Source organism: Caretta caretta, chromosome 15 (genome assembly GCF_965140235.1).
Source record: "Caretta caretta isolate rCarCar2 chromosome 15, rCarCar1.hap1, whole genome shotgun sequence".
In the NCBI taxonomy this organism is placed as follows: Eukaryota; Metazoa; Chordata; order Testudines; family Cheloniidae; genus Caretta; species Caretta caretta.
Genome location: NC_134220.1, coordinates 28,874,516 through 28,901,677, shown reverse-complemented (window position 1 = coordinate 28,901,677; position 27,162 = coordinate 28,874,516). Strand labels below are relative to the sequence as shown.

The following is a 27,162-nucleotide window of genomic DNA, read 5'->3' as shown; positions in this document are numbered from 1 at the left end:
GCAACGCTGGGTTAATCAAGGGGCTCGGTGCTCAGGATTTTATTTACACCTCCGAGAGCCAAGCTCTCAGGGGAGCAAGAACAAAGCAGGGCTGAGGTGTAAAGCCGCTGCTTTCCTATTTATCCAATGTGACAGAGTGCAGGGAACCTAATGGTTTTTAGTGGGGCTCTCTGGTCCATCAAGCGGCTGAGGGAGCATGTTCCCTGGGGTAGAGATGCAGACACAGCCAGGGAAAGCTGCTGAGTCTAGCTATATTGTTTTCAAATCCCTTTCTTAACGTCCTGTTTGCCAGGCATCTGTTTGAGTTACATCTGTCTATGGCACTGAAATGTGACAGCGGGGAGACCTCCAGTGTCAGCGGATGCAGGACAGGAGGGCCTCATTAGAGGGCAGCCATTTAAGTATACGTTTGGGCATCCTCAGAGCTCATAGCAACCGAGTCCCAGGAAGTGCTGTCATTGCCAGACAGTGGAGTTTCATTGGTTCATAACAGCATTTATAAGGAATTTATAAGGAACAGCTTCCTGTTTTGAGGGTGGCGATGTAGCCCTATGTGACACTTGTAAGTTGTAGGGATTGTTTGCTGAGGAACTCCCTGCTGCAGACGGTTTGACCTTTACATGATTAACATCTGCAGTTATATGAGCCATAGAAAAATGAACAATCCTCATGCTTCAGGACATAAACTGTGACCACAGCTGGGGTCAGGAAGGAAACTACCTTCCCCCATTACTATGGTATGGAATCCGCAGTTTCCTCTAATGACAGGTTTCCTCTAACACATTCTCCTTTTTCCCATGTTGGGTTCAGATTCTTGGCCATCAGTCTACTGCTGGAGGTGAAGCATTAATCTGTTATTTCTGGTCAGCGATCTGCCAGTAAGTTTGTTCGTTTGCTTGTTTTCTTTCTTTCTTTCATTTTTTTAAAAATTAACATTCAAACCCAGATTAAGCGAAAGGAGAAATTTAGTGATCCTCAGCGTTGCCTTAGAACCTACTTTTTGTATGGCAAAGATACAAACTGTAAATTTCACCTCTTGTAGTTTGGACACAAGCAATTATTCCATTAAATTGGATTAGAATGTATTGAGTATGATTTTTAACATGACTATTCTGAAGCAAATGCAGAGCTCTGGAAGGACTCTTAGCTTGATCCTTCCCCACTTGCACCCATGTTTCACCAGTCACTCCCTTGGCTCTAGTGGGGTTATTACTGATTTATGTCATTGCAAACTGGAGGTGTGTGCCAGGTCCTTCGCTTAGAGCCCCATTCACTTCTCCCACCTACCTTTTCAGTGCAGAAGTCCACACACTTGTCCACAGACATGTTCAGCATCACCCCAGTCACAGGCAAAGCTAAGGAAACGTTGTCCGGCCGGTGGAAGCATCCGCGGAATATCGCACTGCCATCTGGAATAGAGACAGCTGGTTAGTAAAGGTCCATGTGACATGGAAGACGGAAAGTCTGGTTCACTGGCAATAACGTCTGTAGTGCCAAGAGACGAGAGACAAGACTCTCTGAGAGCCTTTCATGGTCTTCTCCACCTGCCGCCACCCATCCCACCGCAAAACCTGGGCAATCAATCCACCCAAACCCAATCCTTACTTCTGGCTGCAAACTACCCTCAGCAACAAGTAATCCGACCCTCCTCCCAACTGAACAAACCTTCCTGACTGATGCAAAAAGCCTCCACTTCAAATCCTCCTCCACACAAAGGCATGAGAGATAGGTTATAGACCCTTGCCACACATGCCGGTTCCATGCAGTTCCCTAACACCTTGGGCTCGTTCTATGAAGAGAGGGCCAGTATGAATGAGTCTGCAACCACCTACATATCTCTAACAGACCAATGAACAGTGACTGGCTGGTAAAAGGGCTGGCTACCATTGACCTCATCAGGATCTGAATCCATGGTGAAAGGCTCCAACCCCTTGAGCAATCTTGTCTCTTCACTACCACAGATTTATTAAGGACCCTTCCCCTTATTCTCAGAAAACGATCCAACTTTCACTACAATTTTAAGTTAAATAAACCTCTGGTACAGTAAGGGAGCCAGTTCTAACTGAATACCATTAGCTGTACTCTGAGAAAGCACCTAGAACATTACCCGGAAAAATACTCTTTGCTGCCTTGAATAAAAATGCACCAGTTGAACTAGAAAAGCCTCATGTTTATTCTGAGAGGTTGTCCGGAAAACAAACAGCAGCACAAACTCAATGAGAATCTGTCTCCCCATAGACTTTCTTTGCGGTTTAATTCCTTATCCTCTGTTCTATGCAGCTTGTTTCTTTTTTCTCTTGCTATACAAGGAGAGTATTGAGCAGCCTGATTAAGGATCATTGCTTCCAGACACCAGTTACCCCCACTCAGCTACTCTGTGCTCTTCTCCAGCCAGCCTAGAAAGGGTGTCAATTGGAATGCCATTCTGGAGGAGGAAGACCTGTCTCCCTGGGCTCTGAGATGCTGTGCACTGTGGTTATGGTGTGAGTGCACCCACCGGCATACAGTTACACGTTAGCCTGGCACTTTGTGTCTGATCTCCATCATTTTACGAAGGCAGGGTGAATCTTGGAAAGTCTCTGGCCTGATTTGCTTGAAGCCATAGACGACCCGTGACTGCCAATCGTGGGGCAGAGGGGAAGAGCGAATCCTAGACTCTCAGGGTTGGAAGGGACCTCAGGAGGTCATCTAGTCCAACCCCCTGCCCAATGAACTTTTCCCCAACTTCTTAATTTGCCAAAAACATTTTTTAAAAATGCAATTTTGGTTTGACCCAAAGTGATTTTTTCCCCTGTTTTTGAATTGCCAGTAAACCAAAAAATTATAGGGGGTGGACCTAGTCATGCTGGGGGTGTGGCAGACCTCCTGGCTTGAAGTGGTTTCCATCATATACCGGGGTTACAGTTTGGTACAATGGCTCTCAGCACCTCCACGATACCATGCAAAAAATCCATTATTCATACACTTTTACTTCCAACTAAAGTGGCTGCTAGTTTAGATTAAGGAAAAATTCAGTGAGGGAATAAAAATAAACAAGAGAAACAGAGTGATCACAGTGCATGTGCCTCCCGGTAACAGGCTGCAGCAACTCTGAGAACAAAATGGCTGATGTTTTGGAAATATAAAGAAGCAGTATGAAGTCATCCCAGGTACAAGGCTGCCTGTGCCACATGACAATGGGGTAACTGTTGATTAAAACTGACTTTTTAATGGAACCATGCCATAGGTGTGTACCAACAATGGCTTTGCGCAAAGAGGGTTAGCTTCCCAGAGTACGCTGGCAGCAAAGCACCGCTTGGAGTATTCCACTCCCTTCTGGTCTTCTCAGAGCAATGCCAGTACCATGAACAATTTGTGAGTGTTCATTTGCATTTTTCTAATTTGATTTCTGCTGGCTTTCCTGTGGGGCAGCCTGGCAAAAACCCCAAACCATTCCTGCTGGAGATCTTAGACGCAACCAAGTATCACTGTAAATGATCATTCTCCTGACTGGATAGATTCTCTCTCTCTCCCTTTGACACTTAAGTACTTGCTAATGAGCCCCACAAGTCTAGGGGCTTAAAGATGAAGGGAGGCTGAATACAATGAATATGAAATTACAGACAAGATTCACAAAAGCCTTAAAAAGTCAGAAAGAGATCAAAAACCCATTTCTGACTCATTAAAGAAGACTCTGCATTCACAGATGCCTCTGCCTTTCTGTCTTTCTCTTCTTTCCCTCTCCTTTGGCTGTGTTACAGTTAATCCGCCTGTCCAAATCACTTAATAAGGTTACACCCCTTCCATTCACAACCCTGGCTCCGTTTATGCAAAGTGGGTCTTTATTATCTCGAAGGGAGGTTATGGGTTTTCCAGGCAGCAAAAGTGATCTGCTAAAGTCACCTTGTACTTAGAACATGCACCAGTGAATTACTTTCCTGAAATGGGGAAATTTCCCTCAAGGAAGGAGTCTGTATTTTGGACAAAGTCTGGTGTTTAGAGCAGCAGTGAACTGGAAGGCAGGACTCCTGGGTTTCAAGTCCAGCATCTGCCACTGATTTACTGTGCAACTTTGGTCAAGTCACTAGATTATTTAGGCCCAGCTTCAGGTGTAAAATTGCCACCATCACTGATCACCAGGGGATAGCTATACCCACATAGGAAATATGAGTTTCAAGTTGATGGCATCCCTTTAACAGCCAACAAACAATAACAGACCAAACCAAGCAGCCACTGTGCCTCCAGAACCTTCAGGCTTGGTTTCTGATCATTTGTTTCTACTGCCTCGTTTTAAGGCGCAATCCAAGCTCGACTGTACCTGCCTAACACAGATGTAGGTAGGAAGCTGGGATTTAACCCCAAACGATCACAGCTCTTTTTCTGGGCTCAGCATGACCTTCCTCTAGAGAAGTCACTGCGATAGGGGAGTATCACAAGGAGGTCTCCTCCAGAGGGCATCGAAGGACCTACCATACACCATGACACCCCTGAAAACAAGCAAAACATATAAATTTACTGAGTTACATTATTAGATAGTTGGGCCAAAGACAGCAGATGCATTCCTTTAGATGTCAAGTGACTAGCTAATTATAAAACAGGCATGGCCTCTAGTCTAGATCTGAGGCTGCTATCAGTCAACCTGTGGAACTCTTTGCCAGAGTGAAGGCCAAGACTCTAACAGGGTTCAAAAAAGAACTAGATAGATTCATGGAGGATAGGTCCATCAATGGCTATTAGCCAGGATGGACAGGGATGGTGTCCCTAGCCTCTGTTTGCCAGAAGCTGGGAATGGGCGAGACGGGATGTTTCACTTGGTGATTAATTACCTGTTCTGTTCACTCCCTCTGGGCACCTGGCATTGGCCACTGTCAGAAGACAGGGTACTGGGCTAGATGGACCTTTGGTCTGACCCAGTATGGCTGTTCTTATGTTCTTATATAAAACCTACCACCTTCGGAAATCCCTGTAATAACTAGTCCTCGTCAACAAAACCATGGCAGAATGAATCCTTTGTGATATTAAAAAATGGACATCCCTTGAGTAATCAAATACATTTCTGCTCCATTAGAGATGGTCAGCGGGGAAAGAGCGCATTGATCAGCAAGCTGTTACAGGCTACCTGGGGCCAGTGGTATGCTTAATGAATTGAAAGGGTCTAACTTCCTGTGGACCAATCAGCTAGTTCTTTTAGGCTACTCTCATAATCAGCTAATTCCATTCTGTGTCTGGATTCCAAAGACGTGCAGCACCCAGGTGTACAAAGTTTGCATTACATATGGAATCAGAATGAAAGTCTCCAATAGTTTCAATGCAGTGTCACTTGCAAATTGCAAATCCCGCTCTTCCTATTGATGGTTATTATGGTAGATGCCTCCAAGCCCCAGTCAAAGCACCAGGGTCCCATTGTGCCAAACAAATCAAGAAGGCAGGCCCTGCCCCAGAGAGAAGTATCAGGCAGGACACAACAGATGGATCAAGCAACCAGACAGGGTGGGAAGACTGAAAGACAAGGTACCTTGACTGACTACTAGAGCAAACAATCAGTGTGCCAGCCAGGTTATGATTTAACACAGGCTACCTGCACCGCCGAGTGACGGGGCGAGGAACTGAACCTTAACAGGGCATAGAAATCCCCCTCAGAGCCTGTGCTTCCAATTGTTCTGGAGTGCTCAGCTACCTCGGTGGCTGGCACAGTAGCGAAGACAGAGAGCGTCACTACTGCACCGATAGAAGATGGGTCTCTCGTAGGAATCTCGCCACCACTCACTCCTGCCTGCTTCCCGTATGGGTGCATCCTGTGACCTCCTTTTCTGCTCTGGCACATGATCTCCCTGTTGGCTGGAGAAGCCAGCTCAATTTTCCAGCCAGCTGAACCTGGCCTCCCTCCTCCCACCAAGATGACTTGGCTTTTGACTGCTCTCCTGAATCGGCAATGACATCTCTCCAGAGCCACCTCCAGCCTTTGCTCTTTAATGAGCATTTATTTTTCCTGAGGTCTAAACCACCCTCTGGAGTGAGCTAGTCAGATTGAAGTTATCAGCAGCAGAGGTGACCAGAATTTTGCATCCCTCTGGAAACTCACAGGCCAACCTCATTAGTCAAGTTATTGATGCATGGCCACTCGGTTAATACTTCCTTTCCAAGCATGGTATGCCTTATCCATGGGAGACTGCTGACGTGAAGGACTCTTAAAGGACACTGAGAACATTCTGCCAGAGAGAGATTCCTGGCTGTTGTCAAAAGCGGGGATGGTGAAGTGGGGGAGCCTAGCCCTTCTCTTCATGGCATTTCACCGAGCAGACACTTACTGCAGAAGAAAACTTCATACTTCCATAGCACCTTTCATCTCATTCAATACTGCTCTTCTGGTACTTCCTAGAGGGCCCAGTTGAGATCCCAATGTGCTAGGTCCTGTCCATACCAGTAGAGAGAGAGAGTCTTTGTCCCAAAGGACTTACAATCTAAACAGACAGATGAAGGACGTACAGTCACCCCCACGTTATGGGTGAGGCACTGAAACACACATAGATTAAGCAATTTGTCCAAGGTCACACAGGGAGTCTGTGGCAAAGCCAGGGACTAAACCTAGATCTCTTGAATCCCAGCTTGTCTCTTAACCACAAGAATGTCCTTCCTCTCTGCTGCATCCTCAAAGCACTTTATAGCCCTGTGAATGAGGGGAACACCCCACCTGAAAGATAGACAGAATTATCCCCATCGTAAGATGGGGAAACAAAGGCAGAGAAAAGTTACAGAGCCACATTTTCACTGCAGGGTTCAGTCTATCAGCGGTGTCTCCTTCACCATTCCAGTCCACAGACAGGGATCAATTCCTACACATCCTCTTCTATCTGCTTCCCCTCCCCCACAAAGCCCACAGATTCTGTGTGCCTGGAGAGCATTTGCTGTGTCCTATTATGATAACAATCTGCAGTCGCCTAATGGCTGTGAAGCTAGATTTGCTAATGGCATTTGAATGAGTCATTTCGAGCTGCGACAAAACAAGGGCAAAAGCAATTTGCGGGGAATGAGCTTCATTCCTTCTGTGTGAGGCTTTTCCAGTGAGACGCACACGTTGCTGCATTTTGCTGGTTGCTTATGTCACAAAACAGGAGGGAAAGCCCAGGAGCAAAGTCTCTCTATTTTTATCCTCTCCTGGGATACCCACCACGCTGGGCCTGGGGACAGTAGGGCAAGAAGCACTTCAGATTCTGTCTCTTCTCCTGGACCTGCCCTGACCCTTTGTCAGGGAACCAGATGATCCTTGTTCATTTGAATTTCACCCTTTGCTTGAGGGGAGGTTCTTGCCTGAGGAGCAAAGAGATTTCCAGGGTTCCCCCCGACAAACAGACAGTCTGTGTCTCATGTGGTTCTCCCTGTCCATGTTATAAATGCTCAGGAGCTGATCAGGGACGACTCGAAACGCTACCACATTCCACTGCAGTAGAAGGGAAGCTATATTCACTCTCCAAGGCTGATGAGCAAAGGCCAACAGGGATGTCAAGAGAAAGCTGTTGATTCAGAACAGAGACCAGAGGGGTCTCCGATTGGTGAAGGTGGCACAGTTTTCACAAAGAATCACTCTCCTAAAGGGGCTGGAGGAGCAGGTGACCTGCTCATCAGAGCAACCTGCTGAATCGGATCCTTAGAGCCGGAGACCGGGTGAATTCACTGTCTGGGCATCCCAATGTCTTTGGCCAGCACAGTCCGGCTCAGTTTGTTACAGACTGGCAGTCTTTGAGAAAGTTTGCATCTACAGCTCTAAGTTCCCAAAAGCTTCAGGTTTGCTGGACAGACAGACAATCAAGCTGGTTCTTATAGTATTCAAATGGATGCGCCAATCTCTAATAAAAGTGATAATGCAGAAAAGGCAGGAGGGTTCAATTAACAGTTCTGTTTTGTAATTGCGGGGGAAACGGATGATGTAGTCATATTATCATATGATGATGAAATATTTTTCCTTCTTCCAGTACCTAAAGATGATATTCAGCAGCATTAACTCATTAATTAATTCATAATTAACTGAAATTAAACATTCCACGTGCATCCAGTAGTTTTAAAAGAGATCGCCAAGGAACCGCTTGAATCATCAGTGTTGTTTCGATACGTCTTAGAATGCTGGGGAAGTTCCAGAAGTCTGGAAGAAAGCTAATGTTGTGCCAATGTTTAAAAAGGGTAAACAGGATGACCTGGGTAATTATGGGCCGATCAGCCTGACATGGATCCCAGGCAAACTAATGGAATGGCTGATATGGGATTGATTAAAAAGAATTAAAAGAGAGTACTGTAATTAATGCCAATCAACATGCATTTATGGAAAATAGATCTTGTCAAGCTAACTTCTTGTCTTTTTTGATGAGATTATACATTTGACTATAAAGGTGTTGATGGAATATACGTAAGGCCTTGTCTACACTACAAAGTTTTGTCGGCAAAAGTTATGCCACTTTAATTAAAACCGCTGTTGCATGTCCACACTAGCTTCTTGTGTCAGCCGGGTGCATCCACACTAACAGCTCTTGCATCGACACAGAGAGCAGTGTACTGTTGTAGCTATTCCACTGTGCAACTGGCCACAGGGTGCTTTGGGAAGGGTTTGCAATGCCTCATGGGGCAGGGACAGCGTCACATGATGCAGATTTCTCACTCCCATCCTTCCATGGGCATCCAAGTAGATTGTCAGCTGCTTTTCACCCCACTGAAGGGGTGGGGGGAGAGGAGAGTGGTGTGTCTGCGGCAGGGGAGACAGCAGGCTGACTGATCTATTCTGAGGCAGGGGGAGGGGGACACACTCCCACCCCCACATCAGCCCCTGGCTCTGCTCGGCACACTGGTCTCTCCTGAAGCAGCCCGCTCTGCCTGCCTGCTTATGGCTCTGTGATTCCCTCCGAGTTCTCCCACAGCCTCCTCATCTGTGGGGAGCGACATCCCGAGCTGCTCTGGGAGCAATCCGTGCTGAGGCTTGTCAAAGCAGCGCAGCAGTCCCGTCCCTGCAGCAGCAGTCTGCCTGCCGCTGTGCTCCAGTGCAGGGCAGAACAGGAGCCTTCCACATTAATGATTTGCTTTTTGTTCCCCCAACTGAGCCGCACGCTCAGCTGTCAGATACTTCCCGGAACTTTGAAAAGGGAGGGGCGCATGTCTGCAGGGCAGCAGAGATCAAACCGGTGAGCAGAGCGGTCCCAGCAGGCATTGTGGGATACAGGGGGAAGCCAGTTCTGTCGACAGAACAAACAGCAGAGTCTGCACTGATGCTTTGTCGCTTTAACTTTGACACAAAAAGCTTTATGCCTCTTGTTGAGGTGGTTTTATTTTGTCAGCAAAACACCAGAGTTTTGCGGCCAAAAGTAGCTTTGTAGTGTGTCTACCTCCACTGTTTGTAGTGTAGCGTAGACAAGGCCTTAGACTTCTGTAAGGCGTTTGACTTGGTACCATGTGACATTTTAATTAAGAAACTAGAACTGGCCAAAATAAACATGGCACACATCACATGGATTAAAAACTGGATGACTGATAGGCCTCAAAGTGTAACTCTAAAAGGGGGATGACTCTTGCCAGTGGGGTCCTGCAGGAATCAGTTCTTGGCCCTACACTATTTAACATTTTTATCAGTGATGTGAGAGGAAATTTAAAATCATCACAGATGAAGTTTGCAGATGACACAAAGACTGGGGGAAGTGATATGTAAAGAAGAGGGCAGGTCATTGATACTGAACGATCTGGATCACTTGGTAAGCTGGGCACAAGCAAACAATATGTATTTTAATACAGCTAAATGTAAAGTCATACATCTAGGAACTAAGAATGCAGGCCATACTTGCATAAGGGGGGGGACTCTATCCTAGGGAACAGTGACTCTGAAAAGGACTTGGGGGTTGTGGTGGATAATCAGCTGAAAATGAGCTCCCAGGGTGATACTGTGGCCAAAGGGCTAATGTTATCACTGAAGTACAAATGGGAATCTCGAGTAGCAGTGGGGAGATTATATTCCCCCTGTATTTGACACTGACTGCTAATGGAATACTGCATCCAGTTCTGGTGTCCACAATTCAAGATGTTGGTAATGGACAGGGTTCAGAGAAGAGCCACGAGAATGATTCAAGGATTGGAAAACCTGCCTTATAACGATAGACGGAAGCAGCTCAATCTGCTTAGTTTAAAACAGAGAAGTTTAAGGAGTGACTTGATCACAGTCTATAAGTGTCTACGTGGGAAACAGAAATTTGATATTAGAGGGCTCTTCTGGCTAGCAGACCAAGGTATAATAAGATCTAGCAGCTGGAAGTTGAAGCTAGACAAATTCAGGCCTGGTCTACACCTAAAATGTAAGTCAACCTAGCTAAGTTGCACAGAGCTGTGAAAAATTTCACTCCCTGAGCATTGCAGTTAGGTCGACATAACCCTCACTGTAGACATGGCTGGGTCAACCAAAGGAGTCTTTCGTCAACCTAGCTACCGCCTCCGGGAGAAAAACCCCGCCGGTTGATGCAGGGAGTGTGCACTAGCAAAACTGCAGCATTGTCGCTGTGCCCCTGGAGTGGCTGTTCTGTGGACACCCTCAGACGAGAAATAAGGCACAGAGGGGGATTTAAGCAGGGGAGCAACCTACCAACTGGCAATTTTTAAATCAAGACTGGATATTTTTCTGAAAGATCTGCTCCAGGGCAAAGGGGAATTAATTCAGAGATGTTCACTGGCCTGTGTTATATAGGAACAATCACAGTGGTTCCTTCTGGCTTTATAAGCTATGAAATAACATCTGAATAAAACACCCATTCCACCCAGGGACAGTTCAGCCCGTGAGGAACATCTTGCTGCAGGCAACATCCATACAGATAAAATCAAATCTGGAAAGTCCGAGGTATCCTGACATGAAGATCGTACCTTAGCACAACCTCAGCTATCACCTTATCAGCACACTACAAATAAGCTGCTCTTCAGATCTCATGTATTGGCCTGAGACTGTCAGGAGACATGGGTTCTTTCCCCAGACCTGCCGCAGGCTTCCCGAACAAGTCACTTCTGCTCTCTGTGCCTCAGTTTCCCCACTGGAGAAATGGGGATGATCATTCTGAGTGACCTTACTGAGGGGGCTTAGGACACTTAATTCAGTAGTACCTGAAAAGCTGTCTGGGATCACTGGATGGAAAGTGCTACAGGACACTTCTGTGCTGTAACCGCTGCCTATCATGCAGACCAATATTGTCTCATTGTTTACATCTACTCCCCTGTCCGTCTGTTTCTATCTGTTATCTCCTGTCTCACACTCAGACTGGAAGCTCTTTGCAGCAGGAACTGGCTTTCTGAGTTGTGTTTGTACAGGGCCTAGCACAATGGGGTCCTGGCCGATGCCTGGGGCCGCTAGGTACTACAGTAACACAAATAGTCAATAGTATAGATAACTTGTAGGGCCATCTCAAATAATAAGTAGCAACAGCAAAGTGGAATCCATTATCTATTATTATCTGTTGCTAAACCAGTCTGAGTTACAGACGCAAGTCACTTGAGATCCGTATGCTCCATGCTGCTCACATTCCAGCCATGCACTGTCTGTCCCAAACAAAAACGATTATGCCTCTGTTTTCAATCAGAGAAATTCAAATCATTTGGCATATTTACCAAGCAATCACTCAGGAAGACTTTGGTCTGCCTGGCAGGAATGAACTAATTAGCCAGGCTCACTGCATAGCCGGTGCTGGCTTAAGTATGGAAGTACTGTAAGTATGCAATCCAATTCAGACAGTCCATTTCTCAGCTCTTCTGTAATCCTGCAAATAATCCTGACATCTGCAACTCAGCATTAAGGTTAATGAGATCTGACAGGTCCATGCTGACACACCTTTCGCTGTAAATTAATAACACAGCTCCTCTAAGAGAACGTCAGCTCCTTAAGACTCTCTCTCTCTCCCCACTCCTCTGTTTCTGGCAAACGCTAATGCCAGCTCACTGCAAGGGAAAGGCCTTTTGATTATAAGAAGTGTCCTTTCGGTTTGTAACATCGTTAACATTTCAGGACAGCTGCTGAGGGAGACGCGCAGATGCTGCAGTTTTAATGGAGAGCATTTCACCACTTACAGCGGAAGACACAAACAAGCACAAGGTTGCCGTGGACTTTGCTTTTGACAACAAGGGCGGGATGCACCTAAACAAGCAAAGTGCGCGTCACTGGGCAATGCAGGAGTTCTCCCACGTTTTCACTGGGCGGACCACATTTCGACACTCAGATTGACTCATGAATGCTTTCCCGCTCATAGAATCATAGAAGATTAGGATTGGAAGAGACCTCAGGAGGTCACCTAGTCCAACCCCCTGGTCAAAGCAAGACCAACCCCAACTCATCCGCCCCCCCTCCTCGTAACATACTCTGGCAACCATGTCCCTGTCAACCCGAGAACGTAACAGTAGGGAAATAGTGAATGGGTTTTGAGTTTCTTTTAATGCAGGTTAGCCACTGGGAGCCAGTGCCATGCAACTAGCTGGTTCTCTGAGTACCACCACCAAGTGCTCTGCAGTCCATGGACCACACTTTGAGAACCTCTGTTGTGATCTGAAACGGCTGCTTCCTTGGGCAAGTAACCTGGCCTTTTTTGATCTCAGCCAGGCCAGGCAGAGAACTGGGGGAAAATCAGAGGCAACCTAGTGCCGGGGAGCGGGAGTGGAGTGGTATTCAGGAGACCTACATTCTGGTCCCACCTCTGCTGCTGACCTGCACAAGTCTCTCACCATTGACTGTCTTGCCAAAGGTGCATTAGAGATCATTCTGCACTTGTGTCTCTTGTTCTGAGGCCGCAGCCCTTGCCTCCTCTCATAGACCAAAAGGGACCACCAGATCATCTCAGCTGACCTCCTATCACAGCCCACCAACACCCTCTGCCCTAACACCCCACACTAAAACCAACATCCAAAATAAGACGAAAGTTTTACCGCCCTCAGATTTCTGCTTCTACAACTACCCCATGGTACTTGATATTAATATGGAATCTTGTTCTCCTGTAGTTCAAACCCCAGGGCTTCCCAGTGCTCAGATCTACATGTTAGCCACATACTGCCTTGTATCTTTGTAAGGGTTCCTTTCAAGAAAAAAATCTGGCATGTAGTTCATCAGAGAAAGCACACAGCATCGAGTTTTCCTCTTTTCGTTATTTGTTGCTAAATTATGCCAGTGAAGTCAATCAATCCTTATTAAAACGATTATGGCAAGACCCCAGTCGGAGTAATTTGACGGCTGCTGCACACTTTACCATCACAACGACACAGTTCTTGGCAGCTTCTGCCACAGAGTGTCAGAAAAAAGGCTTAGAATGGGGGCTAATTACAGTATTATGCAACTTAACTGGAAGCCAAAGAAGTCCCTTTAAGAGAGAGCGGGAGAGAGCCTGTGTTCGAAGGAGAGTGGAATGGAAGTCCCCTCATTCCTTTACGGAGCCCGTGTATATTCTTCATCTCCTAGAGCAGGGGTGGCCAGCCTGGGGCTCCAGAGCCCCACGCAGCTCTTCAGAAGTTAATATGCGGCTCCTCGTATAGGCACCGACTCCGGGGCTGGAGCTACAGGGGCCAACTTCCCAATGTGCCGCGGGGGGCCTCACTGCTCAACCCCTGGCTCTGCCACAGGCCCTGCCCCCACTCCACCTCCTCCCCTGAGCCTGCCGTGCCCTCGCTCCTTCTCCTTCCCCCCAGAGCCTCCTGCACACCACGAAACAGCTGATGGGGAGGTGCGGGGAGGGAGGGGGAGGCGCTGATCGGCAGGGCTGCTGTTGGGTGGGAGGCGCTGGGAGCGGGGGAGGAGCTGATGGGGGGCTGCTGACGTATTACTGTGGCTCTTTGGCAATGGACATTGGTAAATTCTGGCTCCTTCTCAGCCTCAGGTTGGCCACCCCTGCCCTAGAGGAATAGCAAGTGCCCACGGTCAGTTCTGATGCTCACCCACAGCCCTGCAGACATCATTTCTGCAGGACAAATGGAACAACATGACATCCCTAATTCAAAGGTCCCTCCGTTCCTGCGGGATGGAGAGGAATTAAAGGGGCGGTGTCCAGATTTTGACTTCAGGCCAGGTGAAATCCTGAGTAACTCCCCTCAAGTTACTCCACATACACATCAGCGTAACTGAGCTCAGAATCTAGGGCCAGCAATGACAGCGCCTCCTTATCTTTCCTTATGAAGAGGGACAAGAGCAGAGCTCCCCATCAGTAAACTGGGGTTAAAGTTATTTTCATTCCTTTGTGAAGTGCTTGGAGATCCACAAAGGATGAGCACTACAGAAGAGCCAAGTGTCTGGAAAGGGTGAGATTTGCCCCAGGTCAGCGGCATGAACAGAACCCAGGTCCCCTGATTCCCAGTCTAGTGAACTATGCGCTGGACCAGAAGATTAACTGGGGCTTGAGGAAAGCCAGTAGGGGGGTGGAGCCTCTTTTCTGAAAAGATAAGTGCAATTCCATCATCTCCTTTTCAGCTATCAGATGGTCATTCGGCACAGCTAGTCTGACAGATGAAATCAGCTTCAAAGGGGGAAGGTGTAATGAATTCAGTGTTGAATTTTCCCCTTTCCTGTCTTGCTCCATGGGCAGCAGCCTAGGAACTATCTGTTTCAGGCGCCTTCTGAATAATTCCTCTCCTAAGTTACTACGGCCCCCGGCATCAATTTGTCATGATCGTCCCTGGCCTTGCCAGCTAGTTTTCTCAAGGTGTGACTGTGGTTACACATCACCCTGGTTCCAGGGCTCATCCAATTCATTACTGAAAATAATCAACCCCCCTCCTCCCCACTCCTCTTTTCCCTGGTTTATGTGTCCAAGTTGCCCAGCACTCGTATGAGGAATGGGGGGTGGGGGGGAAGGCGTAGCTCGGAAAAGAGAAAGAGGCCAGGCAAAGTTGATGGGAAGAATATAAAGTTCCCCTTTCTTTATAGCAGAGGGACACAGAATGGCTGCTTGAAGTAGCCCTACAGTTACCGTATTGCGCACGACAGGACCTACAGGGTGTGAGTGTAAAGCCAAGCTGTTGTCCTGTCATAGTTCACTCTTAATCACTCTTGCTTCCCCTGTCTCAGAGGGGGGTGGGTGGGCAGTATGGGCATTGTCCCTAACACTGGATCCTACGTCTGTCCACCTTGAGGGCACAATGTGTGCCATGCCTCTTGGCACAAGCCTTCCCCCAAATAAACCCCATCAATTTCTCTGAAAACGATCCCAGTTAAGAGAGCAGCCCGGCCCCTCTGTGCCTGGGATGCCCCTTCCAGAGCTGCCCTCTGCTCACTGAAATCCTTCCTGCAGCCAGAAGCAAGAGGTGCTGGAGCGCTTGCCAGAGAGATCATAGTCATCCACAGGTGGGGAAGTCTGGAGAGTTCAGATCCCAACCAAAGCCAAGCTCCCAAACTGGTGAGGTACTTTGGCTCCCCAGCTGGGTCTCACTATTCACTTTGGGCTACAGGCATCAGCATGAATTGAGCATGAGAAGAGGAGAGCACCATGTGATCACCAGGGATGAAATGCACCCACCAGGTAAGCCCAAGGAGTGCATTTCACCGCAAAGAGGTGAGCACAAAGCTCTGGGAAATGCAAATGCTTCCAGCCGGGCACTTTCCCTGTTTCCATGTTGCACCTGCCAATCCATTTTCATTAGCTACTTCAATGTCTGACAGCAGCGCGGTTATTACTTACATCTCCTGGTGGACTCCTGGGCCAGCTCCAGCCGGTAAATGGAGAGACGGTTCACACCTCCGCAGAAGTTGCTCTTCTCTCCCTTGCACTCCATGTTACATTCAGACTCGCTCACATTTAAGGCCTGGATTTTGTGTCCACAGTAACATTCTGCACCGAACTCCAACCCGGCGTACAAATAACCCCTGGAGATAGAAACCACAGTCAGAGCAGCATCCCTTACACAGTGAAACAACAGGCGCGGGAGGAAGGAGGAGCCTGGCCCAGGTAAACCTACTGGAAGTCAGTAGGGCTACCGGGGATCTGACCCCTGAGTTCTTGCACCTGTTGGAGGGGACGGTTCAAATCCCTAATGAGATCAGTGGTGGGTAAGCAGTTCAAGGCACTGGGAGTGTCTACGGAAAGGGTTGAGGTTCCTCAGAGCCCATTGCATGAGACAGACGTGGCGGAAAAAGTCTCTCCTGCATAAATTCTCCTTTCAGCTCCACACAGTGGGTTGCAACTCTTATCCCTTGCTCTTGCTATCGGCTGAATCCTGAGCGGTGCTGACCTCTCCCGCTCACATTAGCAGGTCTCAGGATTTGGCCCTGTGTGTGCAGATTTCTCACTACTATCCACAGCAGCCCTGTTTATGCACAGAGAGTTTCACGTGCAAACCTGCAAGGGGAATTTTGCTCAATAGCTGGTGGATTTTCCTTCCAAGTACTCTTGGGATCTTCCCCGTTCAGTCCTCTTCACTGGCACAGACCACAGGGGGAAGAGAAATGTACCCGTCACAGACACATCCCATTCCCGGTGGCCCTGGGGAGCACACTGCCATCGCAGATCTATGCTTTTCAAATCAAGAGGAGCCGCACCCAAAATAGGTGATGCAAAAACAGTTGCACATTTCGGAAACCTCTATTAAGGCCAGTTCGACTTTCCTAAGCCTGGTCCTAACCTCTCTGATTTCAATGGGCTTTGGATCAGGCCCTCAATGGTGAACGACAGGTGCTGGGGAGAACACATTGGGTAATCTCTACCAGGAAGCCCCAAGTCACATCAGTTAACTCAGGCATCCAGATTGTACCAGGTGAGCCATTTAAACTGATCAGGTTTCAGAGTAACAGCCGTGTTAGTCTGTATTCGCAAAAAGAAAAGGAGTACTTGTGGCATCTTAGAGACTAACCAATTTATTTGAGCATGAGCTTTCGTGAGCTACAGCTCACTTCATCGGATGCATACTGTGGAAACTGCAGCCTTCTGCAGCCTTCTGCTGCAGTTTCCACGGTATGCATCTGATGAAGTGAGCTGTAGCTCACGAAAGCTCATGCTCAAATAAATTGGTTAGTCTCTAAGGTGCCACAGGTACTCCTTTTCTTTTTTTAAACTGATCAGTACACTATTTATCCAGTATTTAGCAAAACCAGGCATGAGTCTGATCTCACTTCAACAGGTGCAAATCAGGAGTAATTCCTTTAAGGAAACGGAGTTACACCAGCGTCAACTGGGTGTGAGATCAGAATCAGGCCCGTTGAATCAGAATCAGGCCAGCCTGGAATCCATTGCTTGGCTGTTGCATCAGTTAAGCTGGTACACTGATTAAGATACTGATAAGAACATAAGGACAGCCACGCTGGGTCAGACCAATGTTCCATCCAGCCCAGGATCCTGTCTTCCGACAGTGGCCAATGCCAGGTGCTTCTGAGGGAATGAACAGAACAGGGTAATTATTGAGTGATCCATCTCCTGTCATCCAGTCCCAGCTTGTGGCATTACCTGGATTCTGCTGTATTTTGAATTCTCTATAACAATTCAGCCACTTGAGAGTCAATCTAAATTGCTCCAAGTACTGGGCACAATAGGAGATCAGCTTGCCGCAAGCCATTTCAGGGCTCTGGTTGCCACAGCAGTCATGTTATAGCTAAAATTCTCTGAACAAGAGTGTGTTTGATTTTTCTGTATGTGTGTGTCCATTGCTGATGATTTACTAGACACCAGCTGGAAGTAGCATCACTTTAAAAGAAAAAGGGCTCAGTGCATCTTATAGATCATAAAGCAAGAGACAGCAACATTACTTACAGGCAAAAAGGACATTATGTGTGTTGCAAGTGAAATAATAAGCAATGGAGACTTTGCAGGGCCTTAGAGTTGGAAAGCTCCACTAGTTGATACCGATTGGATTTGAAAAGAGGAGATTGCAACGTTACCTGAAAGAGGAGTGGGCTTGAAAAGTGAACATAGAGATGAACCCCCTTGCCTCTAGAGACAAGGGTCAGAGCTTGGCACAAAAAATTGACTCGCAAGAGTGGTGACACGGGTTCTCCAGGAAGATGCCAGTCATGCAGCAATTCTGCTGAGTAAGAGAGAGCTGCTGGGCAAACTCTCAGATTATTTTATTTTATTAGTGGTTGAATAGCAGTGCTGAGCTCAATGCTGTGTACAACACAGAGCAGAGAAGATCCCCGCACCTGGGAGTTTACAATCGAAATACTCTTGTGGTGTACTATGTGGCAGATGCACATATGCAAAATTGCATGCACACGAACTTGCACTTGCATTTGTTGTCTGCAAACACCTGTGCACGTACCGATGCTGCATGCATCTTTTCAGTTGTCTAATGGCAGCCCGGAGGGATATCTTAGCATTTGTACCCACAAACCTAACAAGAGGCAATGTTTCTTTCAAGGGTGCAGATGCTAACACTTGTGGACGCCCGGGTGCGAGGCTGTGTAAAGGGCACACGGAAGCATTAGACGTTTTAGCAGCTGTTTGTGCAAGTACCCACAAGTCTGTGCCCATCCAGGTAGGTACTTGCACAAACAGGCAGTGAAATAGAGGTCCAGCTGCAGCTTTGTCCCTGCATGACCAATATAGCTTGGACCAATGGGGGATCATTCAGTTCCTAATCTGTCTCCCCGCCCTGCGGATGTGGTCGTTGCCAGGAAAGACTGCAGTCAGGAACTGGGGGTCAGCGAGGAGGACTCCACTTGCTGTATCAATGGCAGCACTAATGGAAAAGCTCAAGAATGTCACAGGTATATGTAGGTTTCAGAGGAACAGCCGTGTTAGTCTGTATTCGCAAAAAGAAAAGGAGTACTTGTGGCACCTTAGAGACTAACCAATTTATTTGAGCATGAGCTTTCGTGAGCTACAGCTCACAGCTGTAGCTCACGAAAGCTCATGCTCAAATAAATTGGTTAGTCTCTAAGGTGCCACAAGTACTCCTTTTCTTTTTACAGGTATATGTAGGCCCACCTGCTGGGCTTTGGCCTCTCGACTCTACAGAAGACACAGGAGTGATAAGGTCTGCTAGGGAGCCGAGAGGAGGGATTATCTGGCAATATACAGAGGCTGTTCAGTGCATTTCCGAGGCCCAGCAGTGAAGGAGCTGGTGCGTGGAATGCTGACTGGCTGGTGGAATGTTTAGAATTCCAATTCCTTTCCTGGCTCTGTGTTAATTCATCCCTCCAGCTTAAAGTTCTGATCAAAGACATCCCAGAAGGAACCACCATGTCTATTGACACTGTGGATGTGAGCGATTAGGGTTCAATCCCCCCCTTCCCCATGATAGAGTCCCTGGGTGACCTTGAATAAGCATGTGGGGCCAGATTTTTTAAGCAATTCAAGCGTTCAAAGATGCAGATAGGTCTCTAGTGGGATTTCAATAACTGATTTCAATGGGAGTTAGGTGCCTGCTCTCTGTATCTTTAGATGGCCCAATTCCTTTAAAAATCTGGCCCTTAAGATCTCTGGGCCTCAGTTGCCATCTGAAAAATGGGGATAATGGCACTTCCTTACCTCATCACGGTGCTGGGAGGGTAAATCTGTTTGTGAGATGTGCAGATACTACGGTAATCGAGGCAACGGAATCACATTATATATCTGGGACGATACACGGGGCAGAAGAGCTTTTCCAGGCCCCATATGTAATAAAAGGTTTCAGACGTTCATTCATCTAGAGATCAATGTATTTTCCCCACCGTCTCCCCAAAACAAAAAGGGATTCAGGGGTGAGCGGCAATTACTGCTATTCAAAGGCAACACTGGGCAGCCTGGAAAGATGCCGGCTGTCTCATGCAAAACCAGGGCGCTAGCCGGTGTCCCTTTTTGTTTCACGATTGTTTTGTTTCACGGGCTGCAGTGCTGAGTAAAGGGTAACCCTGCGCAGAGGGCCAGCGTGCGGCTTGTGGGGCACTATACCCTGGGTTGAGGGCATGTGCGGCATTGAAGTGCTTGCTGCACAAGGTGAATTGCATCCAAAGCAAACGGGCATAAAACCAGGGTAGTTTGGGGAGGTTGGAAAATCTTGTCAGTGGGTTTTGGTTTTGCAAACTCAGCAGTGATAAGCATCCCTGTTCCATTTTATTCCAGGCTCCACCAGGGCCAAATTCCCTGCTGGTGTAAATGGGTGGTATCAAGGGAGCTGTTCCAATGTACCCCAGCAATGAGTTCAGCCTTCTCTTTGGGTGGCGCTCAGCAAAAGGGCCTCAGGCTCCCCTCGAATCAGGAGAGCATTTTCATCCCAAATGAGGAACATCAACTGCCCCGGCCTTTTCCCGGTGGGAAAAATAGGATCTTTCAAAACATCCGGGGGGGGGGTAGTTAAGGATGGGGGGTGAGGGAGAGACAGAAGAAAAATGGCCAAGACACTGGAGTGCTTGAGCTGACAAGCAAGAAACGCTGTTGATGTGTTGAAATTAATGAAGACTCTGTGTTCATTTACCACCCTACCGTTCGGCACAGTTGTCCTGGCAACGGAACACTGTCATCTTTTTGTAGTCGAAGAAGGACACACCACGCAGCGCCCGTCGGCGAGTGCTGTCCACGTAGCAGCCAATGTATTTTGCTGGGGAAAAGAAAGAGAAGACGAATTTGGCTTGTTATGAGACTCCCAATATCTAAGTCACTCGTGACTCCCTCTCTCTCCGAATTTGAGCCTCTGGCTAAATATTATTTTTCACCTCTTCAACATGAGTCAGTTCAGCTGGCCTAGAAATGCAAGTCAAGGGGAGGGGGGAAGGGGGAGCAGGAATCCATCAGTGAAGCACCCACGTAGGTGCAAGGAATGAATACACAGGCAAATAAAGCATGTTCCCGAGAAGGAAGGGAAGCAAAATGAGTTTTTCAGAGCCCTGGAAGGCTGAATGCTTAACTCATTCGCTTAACTCCAGTCAGTGCACATCCGGAAAGGAACCATCACTAAAGCAATAGCCCATATTCCAGTGGGAGGTTCTGCTCTCCTCAGCAGCACTGGTCTCAGGGGCAGCCTGGCACAGGAAGGGGCTAAGGGGGTTGAATTTGGGGAGGTAATTTGTGACGTGTTTAGTGCTTGGGAAATGGCGAGGCTGAGAATGCAGGCCAGGAACACAGCCCAGACGGGGCCTGATTCATCTCTGTGTTACTCTCGTTCCAGGCCGGCAGAACGCCATGGGAATTGGAGCCCTCCCCGCTGTGCAATCCGAACTTCTCGGCCCAACCCAGAAGCCTGCTACTCGCTGTGCATCCCGGCACAATCCAGGGATGGGCACAGGGGGCTAAACATCCCAAGCCCAGTGTTGGTTCTCTCGATGCCATCCCACCCTGGGCATCCCCATGACCATTGCCACATGCAATGTCCTCTCTGCGGGCCTGATCCAGAGCCCTGGAATTCAGTGGAAAGATTTGCTTTGCCTTCAGTGGGTTTGGATCAGCTCCTGTATCATCATATTCCCAGGACATGTTGTGACTAGGGGCCAGACTGGGGCAGAATAACTCCCAAGACAATCCAGTGTGCATAGGGAGCTCAGCCCTGCTCCCCTCTCCACAGACGTGGCCAAACTGCACCCACCAAATCTTCTCCTTGCCTCTGTGAGGGCAGGAAATGTGACTGGGGCTTAGGGTTGCCAGCTGTCTGGTTTTCGACCGGAAAGTCCAGTCAAAAGGGAACCTGTACAGTGTCCAGTCAGATGTACTGACCGGACACCAAAAGTCTGGTTACCACATGTGGTCAACCCGTACCAGCCCCTGCTCAGCTGGGACCACCTCCTACCTGCATCTCGTGGGCAGGCAGGCTGTGTGCCACGGGCTGCAGCTCCCAGCCCAGCCCCGGAGCAGAGGGAGGCCAACCGGCGTGGGGAGGGAGGTGGAGAGGCTCGAGCGAGGAGGAAGGGGGAGAGGGGAGAGCAGGGAGCGACAGGGGAGGGATGGAGAGAAGTGAGCAGGGTGGGCGTGGCCTTGGGGAAGAGGCGAATCGGGGCGGGGCTTCAGGGAAGAGGCGGGACTGGGGGAGGTTCTGGCGCTCCTGCTGTTGTGTCCGGTTTTCAGAAATTAGAAAGTTGGCAACCCTACTAGGGCTGCTTCTTATAAGTGGAGGATGTAGGAAGACTCCTTATCCCTCCCCCTACACACACACACGCACACATATCAAGGACCAGGCGCAGTGCAACCCTAAATGGTTACTTGCTCTTTGTTTAAATAGAGATGATTCCGCTGCCAATGGGATGACGGGCACTAACACGAGATGTGTAACACAGAGAACAGCTGCAGGCATTGCCATTTCACAGCCGTTGCCTTCTCTTTCTGAATGGGCTTTTCTTCCCTTTGATGTTTTGAGGACAAGATTCCCTTTTCATCTGCAGAATCCCAGCCCTGTGCACAGTCATGAACAGCTCAGCTGCTTTCTCTCCCTTTGTTCAGCGTTGGCTTTTCCCCTCTCATTCTCTTTCAGGGATCAGCTCCTGGGGGAAGGGGAATGCAAAGGGCAATTGACTGGCAGGCTCTGTCGCTTTGCTTCTGGCAAGACTGCAACACTAGGCTGCTGTGATTTGCACTGCTCAGTATTGTCAAGAAATGGGATGTCTTCACACGCTGCCCAACATGAGCCACGTAGCTCTGTCTGTCTTTTCCCTTGTTTTGAAGTTCTCCTTGCTGTCCTCTTCTCTTCCCTTCTCCTTTCAGGTAAGGAATTACCTTGGTCACAGAGTTTATTGACAGAACATTGAATATAAGGGTTGGAAGGGACCCCAGAAGGTCATCTAGTCATTGCCTGGCTCCAAATCACTCAGTGGGTTTTCCTTACCCTGATTATGTAGTGTTAAGTGTTTTGCCAGCCAGCCAAAGGTGCAGGCAAAGGGAAAGGGGTCTACCTCCATGATGCACCATGATAACAGTTGGCCTCATTCTCCCTCCTCTCAAGTGTGCTCGTATAAACGAGGAGTAGCTCCATTATAGTCCATGGAAGTACTGGTGTATGTGAGAAGAGAGTCAGGCTAAGGCCTGTGTCCCAGGATGAACCACAGAAATAGGTCCGGTGGCAGGTGGATGCAAAGCCTGGGATTTGTAGCTCATGATGCAGTACGGGAATAGGCAGGCGGCATGAACACGGAGGGGCCAGCTGAGCTACACTTGGTGCAAGAACAGAGAGGCAGCAAAGGTGGCTTCATACATTGTTGCACCTCCCTCTGTTCTTGGCCTGGCCCCCAGCATGAATTAAAGCAGCCTCGAGGCTGCTCTAAATTACACTCAACTTCAACAGCCCCTATTCTATTATATTCTATATCTAAGCTTGGAAGGATTAGACTTTTATTGGTCAATGTCAGACGATGCTGATTTCATCATGCACACGCCAACCGATGAAAAATATCTCCATTGATAATCATCTAAATTTACAGAGAGGCAAAGTAAGACAAATGCTGCTTGAGAACTTAGAGTTTGATTTAAGGACTTTTACTTGGTATATTTTGGCAGGGGCTGTTGACAATTTGTGTTTTAACAGTTCTACAGCTTTAACTCTTTCAATTTCAATGTCTGCTGTCATTAAATAATTATTGTCTGAACTCCCCCCCCCTCCAATTTCCCATGAAAATTTAAATAGATCAAAATTTTATGTACAACTGTGAATATTTAAATGGATAAAAATTGAAAAAAAATGCTTACAAATAAACATCAATATTATACATTGACGTTATATTTAAAAAATTGAATTCTGCCAAGCCTATCTATATAGGTTCTTGTACTGCATTCACCTCTGTAGTGTCTGAGTGCCATCCAGGAGTGAATACATTGCAGCAGCTGAGAATAGCCAAAGCAGAGAAGTGCTCCAGCTATATTGCCTAGGGCAGAGGGTAAAGAGGAAGGCAGTGTCAGGCTGGCTATGTAAGTGGGACACAATCTGGGAAGGCCGGACGCTCAGGTATTTCCCAGTGGAAAGCCTCTTTGGATTAATGCTGCCGGAATGGTGTGAAGGAGCCATAGGGCTACGCACAGTTGAGCTTTGTGTCCTTATCTCAGGCACAACGTGAGGAGGGGTGTGAAGACAGGTTCTGTATCCCAAGTATGGCATGTGGCACATAGCCAGGTGCTTTCTCTTCCTTGTGGGTTTGCAGATCATGCCACAGCTGTACAGGTAGAGCAGGACACTTTTCAAAGCTTGGGCATTTGCATTCTCTCTCCTCTGTTTCCCCCCGTTTTCACCCATTTCTATGGGCAAGCCTGTGGCTACAGGATTCAATTCTGGCTCTGAACAGTAAGTGTGAATTTTGGAGAGTCTAGGGCATTCCCCTGGCCTGGAGAGGGCACTTCCAGTATCTGCAGGCACAAGCCAATTGCGGGTGTTTTGGCTCAGCTTACTTTATTGCTCCCTGCTCTTTCCTCTCTCTAGCAGCCTTACAGCACTATCTATCGGGGGATGAATTCTCTTTTTACCTATCAGCTAGAGGAAACAACACCCCAGGTCATTCAGAGCAAAGGCTCCTTGTATTTGCAGAGTGAACAGTTGTTTCAGGGCTAATTCATAAAAACCATAAGCTATATACTATATAATTAGCACAGTCCTTTCAAGGACTTGCCTTACATTAAAAAATAATACAGCAGCCAAGGCCAGGAAGATGGCTCAATCCATCATGTTTAGCACCAGTCAGTTGATTCTTCGCATCACAGATTGAGGCAGAATACCTAGCGCTTCAAGTGAGAGAGCCGAGACAACAAGGCAGCGATGCTTAGGAAATTAGTGCCAGCAGGCATGGCGAACACTTGGAATCAGATGGTGAGGCTGAGGCTGGTACCCCCCTACTGTGAACAAGCGCCATCAGCTCCACAGAGCTACAGCAGATAAATCACAGAGTGCAGGTGTAACCCTCTGGTGAGCATGTGTCATAGGACTCCCACCGTGCTGCTCTGCAGAGGAAATGCAGTTACAGCCCCTATGGCTTTAACAAAGATGGCTATTTTAGCTCAAGATGTAGTAGCTCAGGCATTTAGCTCTGGAGGTCGCCAGTTCAATTCCCAGCCTGCCAGCTAAGAGGGCAGCCGTCACACATGCTTGGGCAAAGACATCTTGGGAACAAAGTCATCAGTGCTAACAATGAAAGAACCCCCACCATTGATGGCAGCGGGCCTGGGATTAAACCCAGGTTTTACCCCATTAAAATCAACAGAAGTCTTTGCCTTAGCAAGGCCTGAGTAAAAACACACTAAGGTCTTCGGGATTTAGCCCTGCGTGTTGGTTTCAACTGCTGCGCTATGGAACTTTAATTTTGCACCTACAAAAAGATCTGTCCACTGTTTTTCAATTTGCATGTAAAAACTAAATGATTTCCCTGATGGAAAAGAAGCAATTCTTAAAATTACAGTAAAGTCATAACATTTTTTCATAAGTTTAGGCATAACCCATGGCTAACGTTAGAACGGAAGTCTCACTAGTAGAAAACATGCTCTTACTTGGGCTTGGAAGAACAAAAACGGGAAAAGAGAATATAATGGTGGTGAACCAAACGAACGTTAATATATTGAAGAAGGGTCAGATTCTGAACAAGGACACAAATCAGCACAGGCCTGTTGATGTTAGTGGAGCTATACTGATCTACATCAACTGAGGATCTGGCCCTGACTGTATAAAGCAGCTTTCCACATCAAGGGGCTGAGATGGTAATAAATTGCAAAGAGAAACTGAGGCACCTCAATGTCTTTGCTTTTTATTTTTATTGGTGCATTTGATTGTCACCAGATGCTGCTGTCTCAGCCTCTCGAGGAGGATGTTGTGCACTGGGCAAAAGGGCGAAATTAACCTGATTGATGGGTAACATTTACTGTAAGGGGTCATTTGCTTACTAGGGTCTTTTTTACCTTGAGTTAACTGATGGCCACTTAGCTCAGGGCAGTTTACACCTTGATAGAAGCAGGCGTGGACACTCTCCAAACATTTGTTCCAGGATACAAACATGTGTGCTTTACGCGAGGCTTGGGTAGGGAACAGGAAGTCAGGGAAAGGCAACATGCTTGGTGCTCCTTCCTGCACACTGCAGAGAATCACAGAGATGCTCGAGGGCCTAATGCACAAGGATGAGTCTCTGAGGAAGCCCACTCCATTTTGAACTCTGCAACATGGAGCTCTTCAGAAACAGGGAACGGAGCCCAGGAGTTTCTAAAGTGAAAGGAAGTCAGGCCTGGAAGTCTGTTCATTGGGGCTTTCTGTTGTTGTGCATCCCTACAACAATCTCTAGTCTACAAGATATGTCCTGAAGTGTGAGGTCTGATTCCCCCTAGCCTCGCATGCACAAGGACAAATGCTATCAATGGACACAAAGTTACTTAGACTTTCTTAAAACACAGCAACAGCATTTGACTCTGACCTCCTGTGGCAGGAGATGTATTAGCTTTTCTTTGTTCTAAAGGCAAGAAGTGGCTTGGGCAGGTGGAGAAGCTGGAGGCAGCAGGAGCAGGCAGATAGGAAAGGTCAGAATTATTGGACAATGCAAAAGGAAGAGGGAGACACACTGGGCCAGGGAGAGAGAAAGGAGAGCAGGAGCAAATCTGCAGTAAGCAGAGTAATCTCCGTGCACATCCTGTTCTTGCTGCATCATGCAGTGACAATCCAGGGCTTATGACGCTCTTAAAGGACTGTCAGGTCGGTCATGCCCAACAAAGGAAATTTGTTCCATGCTACAAGCCATTGTTTGTGAGCAAATATTTTTCCCCTCCATGACTTTAATTAAATGTTTACGTTGGTTTTAAGTTATGATGAGCAGAAAAGCACTAGATACTTTTAGGTGCATCATCTTGTGCATCATCTAGGCTCTGCTCCTGCAAACACGGATTCATATGCAGAACTTTACTCATGAATGAAGCCAACAGGGGAACTTACTGGACATAATACAACTCCTTTCCCCTAGGTCAGCAAACGGACTGGGTAATAGCTTCCGATCATTACAGACCGAGGCCACATTCAAACCAGCAATGTGGAGGTTAGACTTCTTATGCCAATACAAATCCGCTGAGCCATGAAGTCACCCAGAATGTACTGTCTTTTTAAAAATAAGGCAGCTAGCATGGACGAGGTATGGTCACCTCTATATCTCTAGCCATGTGTCTTTCTTTCTGTCATGCATTTTTATGCAGCTAAAGAACTGAGCGGGAGTTAATTTCGATTTCATCCATAGGAAATTATAGTTACAATACCAGTAAATTGGGGGAAAAGTGTGCAAAGCAGGGACAAAAATTACACTGAGCTAATTTAACAGGACAGAAAATGAGGCTGCACCAATGGGACAATTACCATTTGGTTTGAAGC

At 47.6% G+C, this 27,162-nt stretch overlaps 1 protein-coding gene across 1 annotated transcript in view; it reads right to left on the bottom strand.

Moving 5' to 3' along the window:
- Positions 1–27,162, bottom strand: part of WSCD2 (WSC domain containing 2) — a 135,425-nt gene that overhangs the window by 39,295 nt on the left and 68,968 nt on the right. Inside the window, exons 3-5 of the mRNA XM_048821187.2 lie at positions 20,349–20,463; positions 15,636–15,820; positions 1,288–1,409 (exon numbers count right to left, since the gene is read on the bottom strand). Coding sequence (XP_048677144.1) covers positions 1,288–1,409; positions 15,636–15,820; positions 20,349–20,463 — 422 coding nt within the window. The remainder of the gene's footprint in view (positions 1–1,287; positions 1,410–15,635; positions 15,821–20,348; positions 20,464–27,162) is intronic.